Here is a 25,154-nt window from a genome sequence, read left to right as displayed (position 1 = left end):
TATATTTTAGCCCTGGCATACTTCAACTAATGTTTCATTGAGAAAAGGCCATGAAACAGTAAAAGCTTAAAAAGTTGATTTAAATATAAAATAAAACTGTGGGATGACTTTAAATGTCCTTTTTAGAAGGAGGAGGACAGATACAATTATTTATCTCAGTTTTTTTTTTCGCCTCGGATGTCCTTTAAGAAACATTATTTGAGCTTTTATTAAACACTTTTGTCTCTGGACATAGCGGTAGATTTGTAAACACGGACTGACTACACGTGGTCACGTTAGTGGATTTTGCTTTGTCTTTCCAGGACACCTCCTCTCAGAGCGGGAGGAGCAGTTACGGGATAAGACCAATGAGATTTTGGCGTTGCACAAAGAGGCGGAGCTTTATAAGGACGAGATGGGCAGCCTGAGAGATCAGCTCTCGTCAGAGAGGAAGAGGGACGAGAAGAGGATATCGATGCTGAAAGACGCCATCACCAACCAGCGGCTGCAGCTGGAGCGAGCGATTGAGGTATGATGGTCTCAGAAACCACAAGACGTACATTTGTTTGGCCAATTCCAAGCCGATAGAAGGGTGGGGAGACGGGGCCCAAAATATATGGGTGTTAAAGAGGAACTCCAGTGAAAATAACATAATAAAAAAAATGCTTCATGTTTACAATTATTATTTATAAATGGTTTAGTCAGTGTTCGCCAATTGTAAAATCTTTCCTCTCCCTGATTTACATTCTGACATTTACCACATGGTGACATCTTTACTGCTGGCAAGTGATGTCAGTGGAAGGAGATGCTGCTTGCTTTTTTAGCAGTTGGAAACAGCTGTTATTTCCCACAATGCAACAAGGCTCCCACAGTGTGATGTCAGGACCTTAGAGCTGGGAGGCGCTGACATCATACTGTGGGAGGGGTCTCACCACAAAATCAGCCATACAGCGCCCCCTGATGATCCGTTTGAGAAAAGGTAAAGATTTCCCATGGGAAAGGGGGTATCAGCTACTGATTGTGTTGAAGTTCAATCCTTGGCTACGGTTTTTCTTTAAAACAAAATGTGTAAACGGGAGGGAATCGCTTACCTCGCGAGAAGAGAAGATACAGACACCAGTTCAACGGGAAAAATATTTATTCAAACAATTGACAAGGCGTTTCGCAGGTCATGGCCTGCTTCCTCTGGTCAATACAGAAATTGCCTTAGCAGCATAAAGAGTGTAGGCATCCCTTCAAGAAACATCAAACCCCTTCTGCTCAGTAATCCCGGACATCCTCAATTCACATGCGTATGGAGAGGTGTAACGGGAAGGACTCAAGAGTGAGGAAAACAGGCCACATATGGGACAGTTTGTGTCATCTGCTGCACAGTTCTAGTGTTGCTTAGAGCTGAAACTTCTGCAATATGTAACAGTGCAGTCAGGTGACCTTTTCTTACACTGGTACAGCTATACAGTATCACTGGAACAAGGGGACATAAAAAGGCGCTCACAGTGTGTATGTAAAGTAGCCGCTAGGCAGGTGGACAGGTCTTACCCCGGTATTCATGGGCTTTTGGAGGAAGAAATCTCCAGTCTACGCATGTCCCACTTCAGGTCTGGAACCAGGCTCAAACAATCTGTGGATCGGGACAATATAGGATGTAGCTGCTGGCATCTTACAGCTCTAAAATGTCATTTCCTGTCACTGCACTTCTGCTTGTATACCAAGGATGTCAGCATGCAGGTGCTAATAAGCCACTAGGCAGTGGGGGATAATGTAGCTTGCGGTTTATTTATACGCATATCGCAACACGTTTCCCCGGGGCACTTTCCGGCTTCATCAGGACTGATATTGGTATACAAGCAGGAGTGCAGTAGCTGGAAACTCCATCTCAGAGCTGAAAGATGCAGAGAGCTAGATTCCATATCCCCCCAACCCCCCCCCCCCCCCCCTATCCCCTATCCCTTATAGCTTGAGCCTGGTCCCCGTCCTGAAGTGGGACAAGGTGCAGACTGGCTGTTTGTTACGCCACCAGCCCACGAATACCAGGTGAGATATGCGCCTAGTGGCAACTTTACACAGGAGCGGAATTACCACAAATCAGGTGGCAAAATCTATGGGGCGGAGTTTGAAGAAACCGTTTGGGCCACCCTGGCGCCTTCCTTCTGCTCTCCCGCCCGCCTTCTCGGTACACCACTACCCTCCTCATCCACGCAGCCCCGTGTCAATATATGCCTCTTATTGAGGCATGCTATGGTAAAAGCCTATCAACGCCAATACATTACCATGGCCAGACAGAGGGGAAGCTTTGGCACGCAACCAATCAGGCAGGGGTGCTGGCACCAGACCGGCCAATCACAGCCACCCGCTATTCGTTTTGCTAACTGGTGCCGATGGTCTCGCAGGTGGGAACACGGCACTGTCATTGATCAGTAGCAGTGAAATCTGATAGGTCACCTGTGATTAACCTGCCTGGTAACAGCACCCTGGTCTGATTGGCTGTGTGCCTCCTCCAAAGTTTGCTTCAGGCAACAGAAAGTCTAGAACCGGCCCTGACTTTACATACATGTACAGACAGGACTGGTAGGGGAAGGGCAATGAGACACTAATCATTTTCTGCTAATGTATGCAGCTTGAAAATGGACCAATCAGACGCAGCCTCCACCTCGTCATTCTATTGGTGCATTTCCAAGTTACTTGAAATGTGCAGCATTATTGGCATCTCCTTGAGGGCTTCTACTGATGGAGCTCTTATTCCTTATAGTATTTCCAAATGACGGATGCAAAATATTCACTTCCTGTTTGTAACGCAGGAGCTGCGGCTGGAGAACTGCGATGTGAAGAAACAGCTGCTGGCCGTGGAACAAGCTGCGTACGACAACCACGAGCGAGCGAAACGCCTCCTGAGAGAGCTGAAGAAACTGCAGGCGGAGCACGCCGTCCTCCGAACACAGGTGCGGCATCAACCGCCGGAATAAAGAAGCGTGATTCTGATGGGATCGCGGCATCTCTTAAAATAGGATTCCACTTCTCTCCTATAACCACTTCAGCCTACAGTGTTGTTTCACCTTATGCATCTGAGCAACTTTCACCTCCCATTCATTCGCCAATAACTTTATCACTACTTATCACACTGAAATGATCTATATCTTGTTTTTTTTCCCTACCATTTAGGCTTTCTTTGGGTGGTACATTTTGCTAAGAATTATTTTATTCTAAATCCATTTTAACAGGAAAGTTACGAAAGAAATGGAAAAAATCATTATTTCTTAGTTTTCGGCCATTATAGCTTTAAAATAATACATGCTACCTAATTAAAACCTATGTATTTTATTTGCCCAGTTGTCCCAGTTATTACACTATTTCAATTATGTACCTATCACAATGTATGGCGCTAATATTTTATTTGGAAATAAAGGTGCATTTTTTCAGTTTTGCATCCATCACTATGGACAAGCTTATAATTTAAAAAAAATTCGCAATATACCCTCTTCACATGCATATTAAACAAGTTCAGACCCTTAGGTAACTATTTATGGTTTTGTTTTTTTTTCATTAAAAATTTGGCAAATTTTTGGTGTGGGAGGTAAACAGTTAATTTTAAATGTATTAATGTGGGTTTATTTGATCAAAAGATGTATGTAGATGTAGTTTTACTATTTGGCCACAAGATGGCCACAGTGAATTTTTTTTTTTTTTTTTGCCCTGCTTGCTTCCAGGAAGCATATAGAGGACGGGAACCTTTTTGTTATCAAAAAGACCGTGGCCTCTGATAAGAAGCCGTCAGTTTTTCTGCCGCGGACTTAGAACAATGAATGGGAACAATGTACCCATTCATTGATCTCGGGGCTAACAGAAGGCGGCGGGAGCATGCGCTATCACGCACCCGGCGCAGCGGCAGCTGGGCAGGCTATCTGGACGGATACTGAATAGAGTACTGGTTAAGGGCTCTGCCTTTGACATTGGAGACCAGGGTTCGAATCCTGGCTAGGGTCAGTACCTATTCAGTAAGGAGTTCAAGGCAAGACTCCCTAACACTGCAGGGTGGCCTCCTGAGCGCGCCCTTAGTGGCTGCAGCTCTTGAGCGCTTTGAGTCCGACAGGAGAAAAGCGCTATATAAATGTTCGGATTATTATATTATTATTATTATTATAAATCCGTTCAGATAGACCAAAGTGGTTAAACGTAATCTTCTAGTTCAGAGCTTTTTATTACAGCAATTTTATCAAACAGTAAAGCACACCTGAAGTAAGAGGGATATGGAGGCCATATTTATTTCCTTTTAAAGAATGCAGATTGCCTGGCTCCCCTGCTGACTCTCTACCTCTAATACTTTTAGCCATAGACCCTGAATAAGTATGCAGGGCGGATGTTTGACTTAAAGAGACTCTGTAACAAAATGTTCAGCCTTATTTCTTCTATCCTATAAGTTCCTATACCTGTTCTAATGTGCACTGGCTTACTGCAGCTTTTCCTAGTTGCACAGTGGCTGTGTTATCTCTGTTATATAATCTTATCTTCTTTCCTCTGTTGGCTCTGTCTCAGGCTGGAATATGCTAGTCTGCTTGTGATAGGATAAAAGCTATACACACCCTCTCCAGGCCCCCTCCAAGCTCTGTATGACTCACACACTGAGCTACTCTCAGCCTATCACATGCTGTTAGCAGCCATGTCTTTTGTTTGTAAACACTGCCTAAAACTGGCAATTACAAGCCAGGATCCCAGCAGGGAGTAGCAGAAACAGCACAGAGGGGCCCAGGAGAACATAATGAATATAATGGTATGCTTTTTATTGTAAGAATTTTAGAGTACAGATTCTCTTTAAAGAGGGAATGTAGTAAAAAATTAAATGAATAAAATTGCTGATTTTTTTACAATGTTTATTTATAGATCCATTGTAAAATCTTTCCTCTCCCTGATTTACTTTCTGACATTTATTACTGGGTGGTGACATCTTTAGTCCTGCCAGGTGATCTGTACGGATTGTTCATTACTGAGAGTTCTATGCACAGAGGGAGATGCTGCTTGTTTGGCAGTTGGAAAAAGACGTTATTTTCCCACAATGCAACGAGGTTCACAGACAGCAAACTGTGAGGACCATGGTCATGACATCACACTGTGGGAGGGGTTTCACCACAATATCAGCCACACAGACCCCTTTAATGATCTATTAGAAAAAAGGGAAATATTTCTCCTGGGAAAGGGGGTATCAGCTACTGATTGGGATGAAGTTCAATCCTCGGTTTAAGTTCCTTTCGCCTGATACTCCTCCCACCCCGCACCTCCCATCTCACTGACACTTTCTTCTCCTTGTAGCTGAAGAGTCAGGAGGATCTGGACAGGCGGCAGCAGGACGTGAATGAGGCGGTGAAGGAACTGAAGGCACAAGTGAAGAGGGAGATCCAGACCACCCTGCAGGACCTGCACTTTACTGCGGAGGATGGGCTGGTGGAGGATGTGGAGGCCGTCCTGGAACACAACCCAAGTCTCCGGTCCCAGCTGGAGAGTCTGAGGGAGACCTTCCCCTTCACAGGAAACTCCGCCTCCCATCCGGCCCCCGGGGACAAGCTGGGCAGCAGCCAGAGTCACCTGACGGTGAGGAAACGGATACGTGGGGTACAAAGGGGGTTCCGGGGGAGGGGCTGCCAGTGACACTCCTACCCCTGATTGGGCATGTGTGGCTGAGTCACTGATGAAGATTCCCTCGGTTCTGCATCAGCTGATCAGGGGTGTATCAGGAGAATGATTCATTGTGTTGATAATTTAACCATTTCAGCCCACGGGTTGTTTTCACCTTATGGATGAGAGGAATTTTTACATTTCAGCGCTCCTCCCTTTCATTCTCCAATACCTTTATCATTACTTATCACAACGAAATGATCTATAACTTGTTTTTTCGCCACCAATTAGGCTTTCTTTGGGTGGAACTTTTTGCTTATAATTATTTTATCCTAAATGCATTTTAATAGGAAAAATAAGAAAAAAAAACTGGAAAAATCCTTATTTCTCAGCTTTCGGCCATTATAGTTTTAAAGTAAAATGTTCTACGGTGGATAAAAGCCACACGTTTTATTTGCCCATTTGTCCCGGTTATTGCAACATTTAAAATATATCCCTAGTACAATGTATGGCGACAATATTTTATTTTGAAAAAAAGATGCATTTTTTCAGTTTTACGTCCATCACTAATTACAAGAACATAATTTACCAGTAATATACCCTCTTGACATACATATTAAAAAAAAATGTCTGTTCCTAATGTATGTAGGTGTAATTGTACTATTTGGCCACAAGATGTCCTTGCGCATTATTTCCTATTAGTACGCAAATCGGAAGTAATGCGTGGCTGTCTAAGGATCAGCGGCGGGGGTGGCGCGGTGGTACGATCGTTCCTACACCTGAGATTGATCTTGGTTTTTGAACAAAAACAGTTATCATTCTCGGCGGCCATGCACGGAATGGCTCAGGGGACTTCTGTCCCTGTTACCAATCCCCCCTGTCTGTATGACCATTGTGATCGCAGCCTTCCGCCCGCACGATCGCGCATGCAGTCCCATCAGAAAGATCCCCTTCTGATTAAATATGATCCACCAATGTTTAAATGTCTTAGCGCTTCAGCCTGCTGGTCCTACAGATCTCAGATAGAGCTTACAGGAGATTATTATTTTCCTCCCTTCGTCCTCCAGGACGGCCCCTCTGAGATTGTGTAAGTCCCCCCTCCCAAATCGGAAACACCTTAAGAGAATTAAAATAATTAATTGATGCAGTATAAATCCCACCTCCTCACAATCTCCCACAGTTTTTTGTTTGTTTCCCAGACCTCACCACGGAAGCACCAGGGAAGGTTGTTCCTTTCAGTAGGGGAGCCTGTTGGCACCTGCTGCACCATTTTTATTGTTTTTTCTTTGTTTTTTTATTTTTTTTGTAAAGTATAATTTAGGCTTGTTACTGGTGTGCGGCCTAGAATAGGAAGCTAAGCAGGAGGTTACCTGTTTTTTTCCTATTTTGAATGAAGGGGACTGGAGAGGTTCCCTCTCTTCATTATACTTTCTGCTGGCATGGCGGCGGTAAGCAGAGATGCCGGATTTTCCGCATGCCCGAATATGACGCAAGTTTGCATGATAGGTCGCATGTATGCATCATTGGATACGCGTGAGCGCGTGGTGCGTACTGCGTCATGCATAAAACGTCATGCGTACTGATCGTGTTAGACGGCTGAAAGTGCGAGTTTTGTAAACCGCCATGGCCACGCTATACACGCAGACGCTACAGCTCTGAGGGGGTCATGGTGCAGTCAAGTGGGCCCACCACAGAAGCTCAGGAGAGTGCTGCAACTGGTGAGACTGAGCAGTCAGGTCACATCCACCGGTAAGCAAACACATTGCAGTGTTTATTGCAGACTCCTGTCATATTGTTAATGGGTACATGTTAGTAAGACTCTTGGTGTTTGAGTTGTTTTGTACTACAGAAACTCAAAAGCACTTCAAAGTCTAGCTGATGTACTAAATGTGGTTGCAAGTTGCCTGAAGGAACCTCTAAGACTTTGTTTGGTCTGTTATATCAAGTCTAAGTCTTATGCTCCTGGACCTGAAAGTACCACAGTAGCTTTATTTGACCTGATGAAACCCATGAAACAGGAAATGGCTACAACTTTCTCAGCTTTCAGGGCAGCTTTACCCTCTTGCCCTATGCAGGCTACACCTTTTTGTGCTGGCAATTCCCTCAAATTCAAGCGTTCATACCACAGGGGAGCAGCCATATACATAATCAATTGCTTGATTGTTGGAATCATTTAAATCTGGGTCTCAAAGTAGATTTTTCCACAATCAGGATTTGTGCATTTTGATTGAAGCATGGCTGATTACAATGAATGGCTGTGGTGCGGATTATGCAAATACATGCATACATATTTTGGTTGGCCATAATATTCTGAAAGCAGTTATACTTTCATGTAATGATTTGTGCACAAATGTTATAACAAGTTTGGGTTTTCTGTTAATGATTTGTGTGCATACATTTTCAGACAATTATATGCATGCTTACTTTATCTGCCAGCAGGTGTGCTTTACAGATCCTGAATGCAATGCTACTTATCAGATAAGAATTATGTTCAGGGTTTAGCACATGGATATTCTGAATGCAATGGTGCATTTCAGATAGGAGTTATGTTCAGGGATTGGCAAATGTTCTGAATGCAATGCAGAATTACATGCAAAAAATATGCACAGAAACCTTCAGTTTGCAAAGCTAATTTTCAGATAACAATGGTGTGTAATAATTATACACAGACATTCTGTTTGCAATAGCAAGTGCTCTTTTCAGATAGTGATGCTGGTAGCAGGTGTGCTTTCAGAAGATAATTTTGTGCAGGGAATATGCACAGGAGTCAAGCTATTAGCAGATGTGTTTTTACTTATGTGCAGGGATTCTGCACATAGACATTTGAATTGCAACACTGTTTTTTTTGCATATAAATAGATGCAAGGTTGATGCATAAGTTATTCTGATGGCAAGTTTGTTTAAAAAAAAAAAAAAAAATTAAAGGGACAGTGGCTAGTGTGGTGGTTAAGGGCTCTACCTCTGACACTGGGGACTGGGATTAGTACCTTAGCTCTCCCTGTTCAGAAAGCCTACACCTGTTCGGTAAGGAGTCCTTGGGCGAGGCTCTTTGGAACTGCTACTGCCTACTGAGCGTACCTTAATGGCTGCAGCTCAGACGCCTTCCGTCCGTCGGGACAGAAGCGCAACATAAATGCTGAGGCAGCAATTCAGGATTCAATCCCAAGTCTTTTTCATTGCAGTCCTGAGTACTTCCTTGATGGGTTACAAGTGTTCCCAGGATCTTTATGAAAGAACATGATTTTAATAGCAGCAATCTGAGTATACAGAAGATATTTTCTAGCTTTACCTAGCTGTGAAAATGAAGGAAGACCTAAGATAATATGCAGGTTATTTTACAACTGTAGAGTATTTAGGATGGATCTGCAGAAAGGATTGGATCAAAAACACTCTGATAGTTTTTCAGAGCAAAGGTGGTCACAGACAAGCTATGTCTTTCATTTTGCCTGTATTCCAGTTGTTGCTTATGCACAAACTGTCTACAAAATATTTAAAACAGCAATTCTATGTTAGTGGTTGGATAGAGAAATCGATCTGGATGTCAGATCCAGTGACTCTCCCTAAAAATGGACTTCTCAACCAAATCTGCAATTGAATGGATTATAAAATCCATTCGTTATTACGACAGATGCAAGACTATGGAGTTGTACAGGGCATCGGAATCTCAATTAAATGCATGACAGGTATGCTTCACTGGAGAAAATATTCTCTTTAATCTACTGGCAGTCTGGAGTACTCTGCAGAAATGAGAGAATCGGTTGGAAAACAGATTCGTGAATCTTCACACTGGGAATTACACTTGTGACTCAATTTAAACTAACAAGTGGGACTTATAGTCCACCCATAATCTTAAACTTTCTATGCTCAGACATTCTGCTGGGCAGTGAACAAGGTGCTTCCTTGAGATCAGCTTATCTCAAAGGAAGGGATATTATTCTAGCATGTAGGTTGAGTTGCAAACAACCATCTCAGAACTGGCATCCGAACAAATATGTTTGACAATTTGCAGCTACCTGGTTTCTGCTTGGAACAATGTTGTTCGTTTTTTCTCCAGAGAGTGTGAACACTTTTGTTGCGGCACTGGGGGGAGCATACGTTTGTTTTTTCCCCCTTGAAGGGTACTTCGAAAAGGGATGTAGGATCAGACCACAGGTATTCTTTTTGCATCAGACTGACCAAAACAGGTTTGGCACCTGCTGTAGCCCTACCTTTGGTAAAGGTGCCATTGTTCTTGCAGATCTTGGATGATCTTTGTGAGCATGGTCAGGCCATTTTATAGTGGCCTCTCGATATCTGAAGGCATGGTCTGTGTAAGAATTTATATGCTGGTTGCCATTGGCAACAGCACCACACACCTTTTGCTCCGGCACCAGAAACTCATCAGCATACAGGGGATAGAGCGGAGACGGCCTTCTTCACCTTTCAAAGGGCTTTATTAAGCATTCTTGTGTTGGCATGGGCATGTGACCCACCTCATTAATAAGCCATTGCTTTATAACCTAGTTACAAAGAATGCAATGTTTTGTAAATATAGGCTTTGTTTATGGTGTCCGTCTAACTGTCGGGGGGCAGTTAGACCTGATAACCCATTATGTGGCCTTCCAAGAGGGACATGTTCCTGGTACATGACTGTATCATTTCTCTCCGAGAAACTCTGCTTAAAGAGACCCTGTATCTCAAGTCTTTACTAGACTTCAGTACCTGAGACTAGAATGCAAGTATACTTACATTCCAACAGTCTGCTCATCCTAAAGTGAGGCTGCCATTCGTCTGAATTAGTAAGGCTATCACTATACAGACTTAGTCCTTAGATGTTTGTTGGTGGTGACAGCGGTGGCCAGGTGTATTGGAGAAATACAGGCCCTATACATTTAACCACCATCCATGTCTGTCCTGAAGAATAGAATTGATTTCAGGTTACCGCTCTTATTTCTACGAAACTTAGGTCTGATTTCCACAAGGATCAGAGAATCTTTATCTTTTCCTTAAGTGCTAATTTCTCAATTAAAATAGAGGTAAATTAAGCTCACTGGATATGAGGGTGAAGCTACCGCATGGGCCTCTTATGTCACATTCATAAAGCTCTATCGTTTTGGATCTACCAAGAAATCAATCCTTGGAGTGGTCCTATCCTGAGAAGAGGTTCTATTCTAACTCTCATTGGTCACCTATGGTGGAGGCAAGCAGAAGCCAAAAAGTATGGTTACCGGTAATTAGTTTTCCACGTAGCCTCCACAACAAATGGATATACCCACCTAAATCCATTGCTAAATCTCCTACTGATTCAAGGTAATATTCAATGCACTCAGGATAGGTAGAATGAGGTGGTACTTATATTGCATCTTAGACTTCATGTCCCATTGGGAAGAACCAAGGACTGGAGAAATTCAGCTAACCTTCTGATAGCTTTCGGAGGTTCTAGAACAGGAGTTCAGGTTTCTAGAGCTACGGTGTCTAGATGGATTAAGGAGGTTATTACTCTTGCTTACTCAGAAGCTCAGGTAATAGCACCTGCTCATATTACAGCACACTCGACCAGATCTTTATCGACGTCATGGGCAGAAAGGTCAGGAGTCTCTTTGGAACAGATTGTCGGGCTGCGACATGGTCCAGGCATTCGACATTCGTTAAGCATTACGGAGTTAAACTCCTCTCCATTCAAGACCAATCTTTTGGTCGTAAAGTTCTGCAAGCAGTCATCCCACCCTAGGGTAAATTTCTCGCTAAATCTCAGAGGGGCCGTCCTGGAGGACGAAGGGAGGAAGTGCCGGCTGCTTACCTGGTAGCAGTGTTCCGGCGAGTCCTCCAGGACGGCCGCCTAGTTCCCAACCCTGACTTTTAACTTTTATTTATAAGGGGAGTGTGGTTCGTTATTCTTCTCTTTGCATAAACTGTGGGAGATTGTGAGGAGGTGGGATTTATACTGCATCAATTAATTATTTTAATTCTCTTAAGGTGTTTTCGATTTGGGAGGGGGGACTTACACAATCTCAGGGGGGCCGTCCTGGAGGACTCGCCGGAACACTGCTACCAGGTAAGCAGCCGGCACTATTGTATTTATAAAGTGTATTTATAAACATATTACCCAGCACTGGACAATAAATACATCCAATGATACAAAGGATGACAGACATAGGACAAAGCTATACAAGGCAAGCCGGGTACAATATACATGATCATGTGATTTGGGCTGGTTAGGTAGGTCCAGTAATACAAGTACGAGGCTGTCATAGGAAAGGAGCACACAATCATGTAGAATACAATGGGGAAGGGAGGACCCTGCCAAAGGATTACAATCTAAGAAGGGAGATGGACACATTAGGTAGGGCTGCAGAATTCAGTAGAGTTATTGTGTGGTAGGGGGTGGGTAGGCTATATGAAAGAGGTGGGTTTTGAGGGCTTGCTTTAATGTGTTGAAGGAGGGGGCAGGTCTGATGGGCGGGGGAAGGGAATTCCAGAGGGGGAGGGCGGCTCTTGAGAAATCCTGGAGGCACAAATGGGAATGGAAAATGCACAGGGCAGTTAGGCAAAGGTCGTTGGAGGACCGGAGGAGATGAATTGGGTATATCGTTCACAGTGGTGTTTCTGTGTCTTTTGCAGGATGAACATCTGCGTGGGGAGGCTCTGAGGGAGAAGCTCCGGCAGCAGGAGGATCGGCTGAAGGTGAGTTTATGTAACAGGAGCTGCAGCAGTAAGCGAGCCTCTGGGCCCATCTCTGCTGGTGCTTCTATCATGTGCTCACCTGCATCTCTAATGGCGTCAATTCACCAGAGGTTACCAACCTATTTATCTCTTGGGAGGTAATTTACCTCCTGTGATATCTCCAAATAGCAATTCTCCAGAAGTATAGGGGAAAATATCGACAGAGAGAAATGCAAGAGATAAATGTGAGATAAGTATGAGATAAATAAGTGATAGTTAGTAGTTAGTTTTTCTCCAAATCACAATTCACCAGGGAAGAAAGGGGGTGTGGCCATTCGTTATTTTTTCATCTCTTTATCCCCTGAATGAACCTGGAGATATCGTGGTTTTCACACAGCAACTGCTGCTGTGGAAGATGGAGCCTTTTGAGCTTACTCTGTTAGGCCTGGGGCACACCAAAAACCGCTAGCAGATCCGCAAAATGCTAGCAGATTTTGAAACGCTTTTTCTTCTTTTTCTGTAGCGTTTCAGCTAGCATTTTGCGGTTTTGTGAAGCGGTTTTGGTGTAGTAGATTTTATGTATTGTTACAGTAAAGCTGTTACTGAACAGCTACTGTAACAAAAAACGCCTGGCAAACCGCTCTGAAGTGCTGTTTTTCAGAGTGGTTTGCGTTTTTCCTATACTTAACATTGAGGCAGAAACACCTCCGCAATCCAAAATCTGCAGCAGCCCGGGAGTAAGCGTTTCTGCAAAACGCCTCCTGCTCTGGTGTGCACCAGCCCATTGAAATACATTACCCAAGCGTATCCGCAGCCGCAAGCGGATCGCAAAACGCAGCCGAACTGCTCTGGTGTGCACTAGGCATTAGAGCTTGCTTCTATTATGAGGAGACGAAGGCGCAGGAGGAGGGTCTGTTTAATCGCTCCTCGTATTTTTCGTGAGAGAACAGTTCTTGATAATTTTACTGAGACAGAGGTGGTGAAGTAGTTCAGACTCACTCGTGATATGATTTATGATATGATCCAGCAGTAAAAGGCGGGAATACTCTGGTCAGGTAGTGGTAAAACTCCGCCTCCTACCCACAATGCTTCACTTTCAAGCTTACAGAGAGGAAAAGTATCCCATGTAAATCATTAATACCGATTACCTAACTCTCTGCTTTCTCACACTTTCCTCATGCATATCTCTCCATTATCCCCTGCTATCTAACATTTTTCTCTCTGTCCTCTCACACTGGTGAATTGACTCCAGAGTGTTAAAATACCTCATGAGATAAACTACCTACCTTTTTTCTCTTAGTAAATCCTCTCTGGTGAATTGACGCCAAAGTGATCGGCAGAGAGGCAATAGGTCCAGTAAATGGGATATGATCGTTATCTGTCAGTTATAGAGTCTTATTAGGCAGAGAGCACACTTTTGTTCTGTGTTCTGATTGGTTGGCGGAGCTGATGTTCTGATTGGTGGCTGTGATGCTCTGTGCTCGGATTGGTGGCTGTGATGCTCTGTGCTTAGATTGATGGTTGTGATGTTCTGTGCTCTGATTGGTTGTTGTGATGTTTTAATTGGCTGGTGGATCTGATCTGATTAGTGGCTGTGATGCTCTGTGTTGTGATTGGTGTTTGCATTGTTCTGTGTTCTGATTGGTAGGCGGAGCTCTACCAGTGAAGCTGATGTTCTGATTGGTAGCTGCAATGTTTTGTTTTCTAGAGCTCCACTAGCGGATCTGAGGTTCTGATTGGTGGTTGCGATGTTCTGTGTTCTGATTGGCAGGCGGAGCTCCACCAGCGGATGTGCTCTCAGGCAGACGTGCTCAGCAGGGGCCGGCAGCAGACGGAGGGGAGTTTGCATAGTCTCCGCAGACAGGTGGATGCTCTGGACGAGCTGGTCAGTAATATATCAGCAGATTCTCCATTCCACTCCCAGAATTCCTCTGGTGCGGCTCCTTCACTCAGCGCAGAGAGCGGCAGCCTGGTGAGTGCAGCACGAGGTACACTGGCAGCTCAGCTGTGTCTAATGGCAACACTGAATGTAGGGAAAGAGCTAATCAAGCAGTAATAGCCTTCATCGGTATCTGTTACTCACAGACCCTCTCCTACTCCCATCAACTCTTCCTTGGCTCCAATGTGTGCCAGACACGGCCACTTCCCTGCCCCCGCTGTGTGCCAGACACGGCCACTTCCCTGCCCCCGCTGTGTGCCAGACACGGCCACTTCCCTGCCCCCGCTGTGTGCCAGACACGGCCACTTCCCTGCCCCCGCTGTGTGCCAGACACGGCCACTTCCCTGCCCCCGCTGTGTGCCAGACACGCCTCTTCCCTGCCCCCGCTGTGTGCCAGACACGCCTCTTCCCTGCCCCCGCTGTGTGCCAGACACGCCTCTTCCCTGCCCCCGCTGTGTGCCAGACACGCCTCTTCCCTGCCCCCGCTGTGTGCCAGACACGCCTCTTCCCTGCCCCCGCTGTGTGCCAGACACGCCTCTTCCCTGCCCCCGCTGTGTGCCAGACACGCCTCTTCCCTGCCCCCGCTGTGTGCCAGACCGAGCCTCTTCCCTGCCCCCGCTGTGTGCCAGACCGAGCCTCTTCCCTGCCCCCGCTGTGTGCCAGACCGAGCCTCTTCCCTGCCCCCGCTGTGTGCCAGACCGAGCCTCTTCCCTGCCCCCGCTGTGTGCCAGACCGACCCTCTTCCCTGCCCCCGCTGTGTGCCAGACCGAGCCTCTTCCCTGCCCCCGCTGTGTGCCAGACCGAGCCTCTTACCTGCCCCCGCCATATTGGTCAGTTAAAGTCTACCAGAGATGTTGAAAAGTAACGATTTCACACTTACCTGTGGCTTCCTCCCGTCCCATAAACACATTTATGTCTCACGCCGTCCTCCCGCGGTCTGCTGTTCAGCCGTGATCAGCCCCAGTAACTGGCTCAGTCGGGTCCAGTCTGGGTCTCCTGCGCATGCGTGGACCTCCCTCATACCTTCCCCACAGAAGCAAAAGACCCAGACTGACTGGACTGAAGCAATTACTGGAGCTGATCGTGGCTAAATGGCAGGAGGACGGCGTGGGGCTCAGACGTGTTTATGGAGCGGGAGGAAGCCCCGGGTAAGTATCAAATCTTTACTCTTCAACATCTCTTTAAGCCATCAGTCAAATCAGAGGCCCAGTAGAGAACCTTCAAGGGTTGGGGCTCAATAGGGGGTGGACAATGAGATGTTCAGAATTCCTAGCTTGATGGTTTTATGTGGCTTAGAAATGGTAGGTCTGTTTCCAAGGTACGTAAATGTGCATATTATTTCCACCAACTTGTAGTTATCTCATTGTGACCTTCCCTAGTTGGGACACACCTGAGCATACTGGAGATTTCCATCTGAGATGATCATGACTAATTGCGGAGCGACAAAGATCTTCCATGTGTACATAACTTAAGATACCTCAACTGGCATGTGACATAAGGAGATAAACCTATACTGTAGTATTAGTCCTGCTAAGAATTTGTCTAAAGTCCCTTTTTGGTGTTAAATTTCACCTATCCAGTCAAACAGAAAGTGGAATTAAGCCAGACGTTCTGAAATGTAAATAAAAGGCAAAACACATTCATCTAGCTAAGGAAACGTTGCTGATAAGGTTTTAGTGATGACAAATTGAAAGGCTCAATACTTCGGTTTGTTTTGGCTTGAAAATTCAAATCTTAAACTGAAAATTGAAATAACTCTTTGCTACTAATGTTCTATTTACTATTCATACTACTCATACACAGTTAATTATCTCGTGAGTGTATTTTTAGTTCAGGTTTGTTTTAGGTACAGTATATGTATTTGAGGAATGATAAATGTAGGGCTATGTTTATACTTTCCAGAGGCCATACAATCTGTGGTGCCATCTTGTTTTGGGGAAGTCTGTCACATGACTGTAATTAACTTAACATGTATAGAATTCATGGAGAAGCATGTGATCAGTTTAGTCAGGTGATAGATATGCAAGTCTCAGAACTTTGATCAGCTGATTAATTTGAAAACAAATCACATGCTTCTCCAGGAATTCTCCTAGACCACCACTACTGAGAGATAAAATAACACCTTTACCCTCATCAGATGTTTCTCGCATGGATGTTGCTCATGGTATGTTTGTTCTTTTCAGAATTTCAGAGCGAATGGTACCCTGTCCCCTGTGACCAATCCTGCTGGGGCTCAGCGGCCGTTCACTAGTGGGTATACAGCAGCAGTCTGCTCTGCCAGGAAATAGGTAAATGGCACCCTGTCAAATGTGTTTAATGCCCTGCTTTCAGTCAATGCAGAAAAAATGCATTTTGCATGAAAGAAATTGCAATTTTATTCAATTAATTGGATACATTTTCAAGTAAATTAAATTCATTGATGTTTATGGTCTGTACACAGTTTAGTTATTTGTTTCCTATAAAAATAACCGAATAATCGCTAACAGAAATGTGTGCGTGCGGTAAAATTGCATGTTTAAAGGAATTGTCAGGCAAAAAAAAAAGTTTCACTTACCTGGGGCTTCTACCAGCCCCCTGCAGCCATCATGTGCCCTCGTAGTCACTCACTGCTGCTCCAGTCCCCCGCCGCCAGCTAGTTCTGCTTCTACCAGCCCCATGTAGCCATCCTGTGCCCTCGTAGTCACTCAGTGCTGCTCCAGTCCCCCGCCACCAGCTAGTTCTGCTTTTACCAGCCCCATGCAGCCATCCTGTGCCCTCGTAGTCACTCAGTACTGCTCCAGTCCCCCGCCGCCAGCTAGTTCTGCTTCTACCAGCCCCATGTAGCCATCCTGTGCCCTCGTAGTCACTCACTGCTGCTCCAGTCCCCCGCCGCCAGCTAGTGTCGTTTTTGCCGACCTCGGGGTCGGCGGGCCGCATGGCGTACAATTTTACGCATTCCCGCTGGTGCAGGAATATTAACACATACATTTTTTAGCAGTGCAACGGCACAAAAAATTTTGAAGCGAAAAAAAAATTATAAGATTTGTATAGTATAGCTAAGAAATATAACATTAGGAGCAGAGATTTTAGTCTAATATTGTTTCCAGTACAGGAAGTTAAGAAACTCCAGTTATCTATACAACAAGCCATAGAGCTCCATGACTTTCAAAGTCACAGAGAGCTCTGTCTTCTGAAGCTTGTTATCTCAACTGTCAGTTACTGTATTTTCTTTTTCTCTCCAGAGGATAGGCTAATAGTTCACTGGCCTGCTCTGTAAAAACCATTTAGAATGCTTAGTAGTGTGTAATTAGAGAATGATGCAATGTTATAAAAAAAAAATCATTATATAACTGAAAATAAAAATGAGAATATTTTCTTTACCACTAATGTTCTAGTAATTATCCGTACTACACAACCAATTCATTATATTTGTTTCGCTTTAGTGCCTCTTTAAATCGCTGTGACAACTGTAAACTGCCCCAATAAACCTCTTTATTGACCAGCCCCAAACTACAGAATATCTGTGCCTGGCCTGAAACTTGTGCGCATGCTACAATCCTGTTTCTCCTCTAATGCGTTTAATATTTCATTTGGATTCTAGGAGGAAGACTGGAAGCAGTGAGGATCTCTTTCTGTGGCCTGGACATGTAGGGTCAGACAAACTGGGGAAAAGTTACCGTGTTGTTTGTGGCAGTCTCGGTCATGTGACTGACTTGTTGCCGCCTCCTGCACTAAGTCATGTGACTAATCACTTTCTACCTCTCCTGCTCAGGACCAAATCCTAGAAGTGCCATTATGAGCCGTATTGCCTTGCTATGTCTCCCAACACTCCCTTCGTCATCCTGCACTGATGTCTATAGAATAAGTTATGTTTTTGATTCGCACAAATGATTATTTTTATACATGGAGACTGAATGTACAGCTTTATACAAATTTTTAATAAATCCTTTGTACAGTGTTTCTCTCTCTGCTACTTATGACAAAAAAGTGTCTCAGAGGGGATGGGAAAGAGTTATGGCTGAGGGGAGGCATGTATGTATGTTTAATTTCACGCCCTGATCTGATTTACTTTGCACGCTATTAATCACACCTGCTCTCAGGATGAACGATCGCCTGAAGCTCTGTTCAATGGGGAGAGTGTTGAAAGGGGGTGTTTTGCTGTCCTATGTGGTGTTCCATCACTTCCTGCCCAGACAGGAAGTGCATACATTTGGAAACCACAAGTAGATCCCCAGAGGCTTTCCATGTCCTCCTCCACACCACCGCTTGACACTGGGACCCGCTTTAAGTTTGTGTCAGTGCGCCCGTCCGTAAACAAGTGTAGCACTGCACAGCATACCTCGCAGCTGGAGCATGGAGCTTCTTGGGCTCTGCTTATTCTGCTGAGCAGCTCCATGCTATTGCACAGGCATAAGGCCCACACTTGTCAATGACCGCACGCACTATCTCACAAGGAATATAGCAAAAAAAAGTGGGGGATGGGTTCTAGCCCTGGATAGAGCAGGGATGTCACACTCAAATACAAAGTGGGCCTACCTTAATGTCTATTGGCCACCTGATAAAGTTCTCTGGTGTCTAATGGCCCACCTCCAACCCCTATACAGTTCCTTAGTGTTTATTGCTTTACCCAACCTCCCCCATGTGGCTTCCCTGGTGGTCTAGGGCTTCACCTCCAATATGACTTCCCTGGTGATCTATAGTGGGCCAAACATAATGCTAAGTGGGGAAACCACTTGGCCAAATGTAATAGCCCTGAGGGCCGGAGTTTGACACACATGATCTAGAGGTTTCCCTCTGAGGTTTGCACCCACTTAGTGCACTTTTTTTTCTTCTTCAGGTTTCCTTTAATACAGTTTTGCTTTAGGCATAAACTATGAAGCCGAGGTTTGAGGCCCATGTAGGGTTTCTCTATCATGGCAAATAGGAGTCAAAAGACAAATCTGTCAGCAGAGGGTGAGAAGCATCTGAAGAACACTCGGTAGACAGCCACGTGCGGAGGGTGAGAAGCACCTGAAGAACACTCCGCAGACAGCCACGTGCGGAGGGTGAGAAGCACCTGAAGGACACTCCGTATACAGCCACGTGCGGAGGGTGAGAAGCACCTGAAGGACACTCCGTATACAGCCACGTGCGGAGGGTGAGAAGCACCTGAAGGACACTCTGTATACAGCCACGTGCGGAGGGTGAGAAGCACCTGAAGGACACTCCGTATACAGCCACGTGCGGAGGGTGAGAAGCACCTGAAGGACACTCCGTATACAGCCACGTGCGGAGGGTGAGAAGCACCTGAAGGACACTCCGTATACAGCCACGTGCGGAGGGTGAGAAGCACCTGAAGAACACTCCGTATACAGCCACGTGCGGAGGGTGAGAAGCACCTGAAGAACACTCCGTATACAGCCACGTGCGGAGGGCGAGAAGCACCTGAAGAACACTCCGTATACAGCCACGTGCGGAGGGCGAGAAGCACCTGAAGAACACTCCGTATACAGCCACGTGCGGAGGGCGAGAAGCACCTGAAGAACACTCCGTATACAGCCACGTGCGGAGGGCGAGAAGCACCTGAAGAACACTCCGTATACAGCCACGTGCGGAGGGCGAGAAGCACCTGAAGAACACTCCGTATACAGCCACGTGCGGAGGGCGAGAAGCACCTGAAGAACACTCCGTATACAGCCACGTGCGGAGGGCGAGAAGCACCTGAAGAACACTCCGTATACAGCCACGTGCGGAGGTGAGAAGCACCTGAAGAACACTCCGTATACAGCCACGTGCGGAGGTGAGAAGCACCTGAAGAACACTCCGTATACAGCCACGTGCGGAGGTGAGAAGCACCTGAAGAACACTCCGTATACAGCCACGTGCGGAGGTGAGAAGCACCTGAAGAACACTCCGTATACAGCCACGTGCGGAGGGCGAGAAGCACCTGAAGAACACTCCGTATACAGCCACGTGCGGAGGGCGAGAAGCACCTGAAGAACACTCCGTATACAGCCACGTGCGGAGGGTGAGAAGCACCTGAAGAAAACTCCGTATACAGCCCCGTGCGGAGGGTGAGAAGCACCTGAAGAACACTCCGTATACAGCCACGTGCGGAGGGTGAGAAGCACCTGAAGAACACTCCGTATACAGCCACGTGCGGAGGGTGAGAAGCACCTGAAGAACACTCCGTATACAGCCATGTGCAGAGGGCGAGCTACCGCTGCAGAATGAGATAATAGTCCAATCGTGCAGAAACTACCTCTGGATCATCATAAGATCTGCAGCAATTATTTTTTATCTTATATTGCCCTCCCGATCAATGACACGCTTAATTCCAAAATGCTTATTTTAGTTTAATTGGATTACTTAATTTTTTTCCTTATTTGTTTGGCCCGTTTTCTATCTAACAGGATAACAGTGCCATATGGCTCCAATCCAGTCCTGTATCAATGCTGCAAGAACGTGTACAAATATTGCAGAGAAATCTTGTACAGTTAGTCAGGTATCACCTCAACAACTTTCCCTGTTAGGTCTCTGCATGTGCTCAGGTGTAATTTATGGAGAGAATCCAATTGGCTTTTCCATTTGCAAAGTGCATACAATTTACATGAGCCAGAATTATTTGCATGTCACTGACCATCTCCACTGGTAAACAGATCAGAAAAAACCACCAGGCGGAAGAACACCTTCTTTCCCCAGGCCGTTCGGTCACTGAACTCTGACTTTCCCCAGTCCGGCCTGCACTCATAATTGCCGGGTCGACAGCTGGTCCCCGTCGCTGCCTCCTCTGTATATCTGATTACTGCATTTCAAATTGTATGTGCTGTTGTATCTGTCTATGCCATGTGTACCACAAATAATTCCGATTATGGCTCTTGCTGTACTTGGCGAAATAAAACTGATTCTGATTCTGATAATCCCAACTGATGTGAAAATTCTGGTTGAAGAGGCATTTGAGATACAACTCCCCGGCAGGACTAGTCAATAGGGAGAGGCTTTCAAATTTGGACTGACATTCAGAATTCAGCACAGAACCTTTACATGTGTGGACTGCGGTAGGTGAGGTTACACACCTTTTTGCCACCTCTGTGTTCCATCCATCTAATACTTCCTCCTCAGAACACCGGCTACAAGCCAGCCTTACAAACTCCCTATGCAAATTACCTCAATCAGTGATGCAAGATCTGGACTCTAAAGGCTCATACACACATCAGACTATGGTCTTTGGAAAATGAAAGATCACAGACCAATCTTACCACCCTTCATGTAGTATGAGAGCCATACTCTACACAGTCTTTTCTATGGAGCTGAACTCCACATAAGAAAAAAAGCTTTGCAAGATGCTGCACACACAGATGCTGTACAGACACAAAAGATCAGTATCTGCAAAAGATCTGTTCCGGATAAAAAATCCATTCCTGCAAATTGCAATGATAGTATATGAGATCTGCAGATCATCATACACACATGATTTAACTGACATGCAGCATATTGCGAGGATTTTTTTCTGATGTGGAGTTCAGCTCCATAGAATAGACTGTGTAGGTGTGGCTCTCATACTACATGGAAGGGGGTAAGATTTCTGTCTGATGGGGAGTGCAGCTCCATAGAATAGACTGTGTAGGTGTGGCTCTCATACTACATGGAAGGGGGTAAGATTTCTATCTGATGGGGAGTGCAGCTCCATAGAATAGACTGTGTAGGTGTGGCTCTCATACTACATGGAAGGAGGTAAGATTTCTGTCTGATGGGGAGTGCAGCTCCATAGAATAGACTGTGTAGGTATGGCTCTCATACTACATGGAAGGGGGTAAGATTTCTGTCTGATGGGGAGTGCAGCTCCATAGAATAGACTGTGTAGGTGTGGCTCTCATACTACATGGAAGGGGGTAAGATTTCTGTCTGATGGGGAGTGCAGCTCCATAGAATAGACTGTGTAGGTGTGGCTCTCATACTACATGGAAGGGGGTAAGATTTCTGTCTGATGGGGAGTGCAGCTCCATAGAATAGACTGTGTAGAGTATGGCTCTCATACTACATGGAAGGGGGTAAGATTTCTGTCTGACGGGGAGTGCAGCTCCATAGAATAGACTGTGTAGGTGTGGCTCTCATACTACATGGAAGGGGGTAAGATTTCTGTCTGATGGGGAGTGCAGCTCCATAGAATAGACTGTGTAGGTGTGGCTCTCATACTACATGGAAGGGGGTAAGATTTCTGTCTGATGTGGAGTTCAGCTCTATAGAATAGACTGTGTAGGTGTGGCTCTCATACTACATGGAAGGGGGTAAGATTTCTGTCTGATGGGGAGTGCAGCTCCATAGAATAGACTGTGTAGAGTATGGCTCTCATACTACATGGAAGGGGGTAAGATTTCTGTCTGACGGGGAGTGCAGCTCCATAGAATAGACTGTGTAGGTGTGGCTCTCATACTACATGGAAGGGGGTAAGATTTCTGTCTGATGGGGAGTGCAGCTCCATAGAATAGACTGTGTAGGTGTGGCTCTCATACTACATGGAAGGGGGTAAGATTTCTGTCTGATGTGGAGTTCAGCTCTATAGAATAGACTGTGTAGAGTATGGCTCTCATACTACATGGAAGGGGGTAAGATTTCTGTCTGATGGGGAGTTCAGCTCTATAGAATAGACTGTGTAGAGTATGGCTCTCATACTACATGGAAGGGGGTAAGATTTCTTTCTGATGGGGAGTGCAGCTCCATAGAATAGACTGTGTAGGCGTGGCTCTCATACTACATGGAAGGAGGTAAGATTTCTATCTGATGGGGAGTTCAGCTCCATAGAATAGACTGTGTAGAGTAGGGCTCTCATACTACATGGAAGGGGGTAAGATTGGTCTGTGATCTTTAATTTTCAAAAGACTATGGTCTGATGTGTGGCCTAAGTGCCACCCATGATAAATATATAGGTGCCCACTAACAGAACGATTGACCATGCATTCAATCTAACACCTTTAATGGTACCGATTGAATAACAGTGGATTGGATCTTCTATCAGCCATTTCTATGTTGTTTTATTTGTTTAAATCACCTTTTCCCTCCATTGTTGGTCATTTTCAAATGATTGCAATAACTGGATCAGTCATTTGGGAAATTGGATAGTTAATGGGCACCTTTTAGATGTGGGTGAACAGATAACTATAGTGATTGCTAGCCCTGCATCCCATTCCTAAACGTGTGAAGGAGAGCGGTTTGTATCACACTATTACTAATCAGAGATTACAACTTCCCTACTCTTGCAATGATCCTGTGCTGGGATACAGCAGACTCCATCTTCCTCAAGATGCTAACAGCAGAGGCTGCATAGTGACCAAGGCTCAGAGGAGATCATAGCTAACCTGACTAGAAACATCAATACAGGCATCGTTTGTACCCAGGTCTCTCTATATTTACAGAGTTCCCCAACTCTGTCCTCAAGGCCCACCAACAGTACATGTTTTGCAGAAATCCACAAACAATCACAGGTGGGGTAATTAGTGTCTCAGCAGAGCTGATTAACTACCTCTGGATTTTCACAAAACATGCACTGTTGGTGGGCCTTGAGGACAGGGTTGGGGAACACTGCTCTATAAGGGAGAAATACACCATACTGCTTAAAGAGACTCTGTAACAAATTGTTTATCTTTATTTCTTCTATGCTATAAGTTCCTATGCCTTTTCTAATGTGGTCTGGCTTACTGCAGCTTTTCCTAATTGCACAGTAGCTGTGTTATCTCTGTTATATGATCTAATCTTCTCTCTATAGTCGGCACAGTCAGGCTGAGGCAGTCAGACTGGAATGTGCAGGGCTGCTTGTGATTAGCTAGAAGCTGTACACACCCCCTGCAGGCTCTGTGTGACTAACACACTCTGCTTAGCTGAGCCTATTAGAAGCTGGTTAGTTTGTTTGTAAACACTGCCTAAAACTGGCAATTACAAGCCAGGTTTGCAGCAGAGAATGGCAGAAACAGCACAGAGGGGACCAGGAGCACATAATGAATAGAATGGTATGCTTTTTATTGTAAGAATTTCAGAGTACAGATTCTCTTTAAGTAAATGTTTGCAGAGACTCCTAAGGGCACTGCCTCTGACACAGGAGACCAGGTTCAAATCTTTGCTCTTCCTATTTAGTAAGAAGTCCTTGGGCAAGACTAACTCTGCAAGTTAAAGAGACTGAAGTTTTTTTTACCTTCTTTGGTTTAACTATCTACTTCAGCTTTAATGACAGAGTTAAATTCCCACAGCCGAGGAGTGATTTATTATTAGAGATAAGCCCTGCAGGGCTTCACTTCCTAGAAGAGGCAGAGCTTTGCGCTGTAGCTCTGCCTTCTCCACAGTCAATCTCTGCAGAACTCCGCCTCTCCCCACCCCTCTTTCACTGAGAGGGGCGTGGAGGAGGCAGAGAACTGCAGAGATTGATTGCGGAGAGGCTGAGCTACAGCTCAAAGCTCTGCCTCTCCAGGAAGAGAAGCCCTGCGTGTCAGGGCAGCATGATCTGCGACCTGCAAAGTCATACAACTTTGCAGTTCCTTTACTAGGTCATAAATCACTCCTCTGCCGTGGGGATGCGGCTATTTAACTCTGGCATTAAAGCTGAAGAGGAATGTTAAACAAAAGAAGGTAAAAAAAAGACTTTAGAGTCTCTAATTCCAAATGTTGGAATTATAACAACCAGATTCACCAATGGAATCGGGTTGATAGCTAATAAAATGTAACTACAGCCTACTAGTAGCAGCCAATGAGAGGTCTGCTCTAAAGTGCTATGGCAAACCAGAATACATTATAGGGATAGTCAAGGATATGCAAATAGCTTTAAGTTCACACAGGATTATGCAAATATAAGCCGCTTAAGAATTGAGAGATATGGAGGCTGCTATATTTTTTTCCTTTTTGGACAATACCAGTTGCCTGGCAGCCCTGACTATTTGGCTGCGGGACTGTAAAAGTGGAAGCTAAAGAGGTTAAAAAAATTCACTGACCTGGGGCTTCTGTCAGCCCCCTGCAGCTGACCTGTCAACCCTAGTCATGTGCCCAC

At 45.2% G+C, this 25,154-nt stretch overlaps 1 protein-coding gene across 3 annotated transcripts in view; it reads left to right on the top strand.

The window, feature by feature from the left end:
* Positions 1 to 18,101, top strand: part of CNTRL (centriolin) — a 171,328-nt gene extending 153,227 nt beyond the window's left edge. For 2 of the 3 annotated variants that reach the window (XM_068249053.1, XM_068249055.1), the window contains 7 exons: positions 303 to 508; positions 2,778 to 2,918; positions 5,281 to 5,559; positions 12,184 to 12,246; positions 13,934 to 14,197; positions 16,348 to 16,452; positions 17,745 to 18,101. In XM_068249053.1, the coding sequence (XP_068105154.1) occupies positions 303 to 508; positions 2,778 to 2,918; positions 5,281 to 5,559; positions 12,184 to 12,246; positions 13,934 to 14,197; positions 16,348 to 16,452 (1,058 nt within the window). In that variant the 3' untranslated portion in view covers positions 17,745 to 18,101. The remainder of the gene's footprint in view (positions 1 to 302; positions 509 to 2,777; positions 2,919 to 5,280; positions 5,560 to 12,183; positions 12,247 to 13,933; positions 14,198 to 16,347; positions 16,453 to 17,744) is intronic. The other variant, XM_068249054.1, reaches the window with a different exon arrangement.
* Positions 18,102 to 25,154: the final 7,053 nt, after the last annotated feature.

The sequence above is a fragment of the Hyperolius riggenbachi genome, chromosome 8, assembly GCF_040937935.1.
Source record: "Hyperolius riggenbachi isolate aHypRig1 chromosome 8, aHypRig1.pri, whole genome shotgun sequence".
NCBI lineage: Eukaryota > Metazoa > Chordata > Amphibia > Anura > Hyperoliidae > Hyperolius > Hyperolius riggenbachi.
The sequence above is the reverse complement of the archived record's forward strand: the minus strand, read 5'-3'. Positions and strand labels throughout refer to the sequence as shown.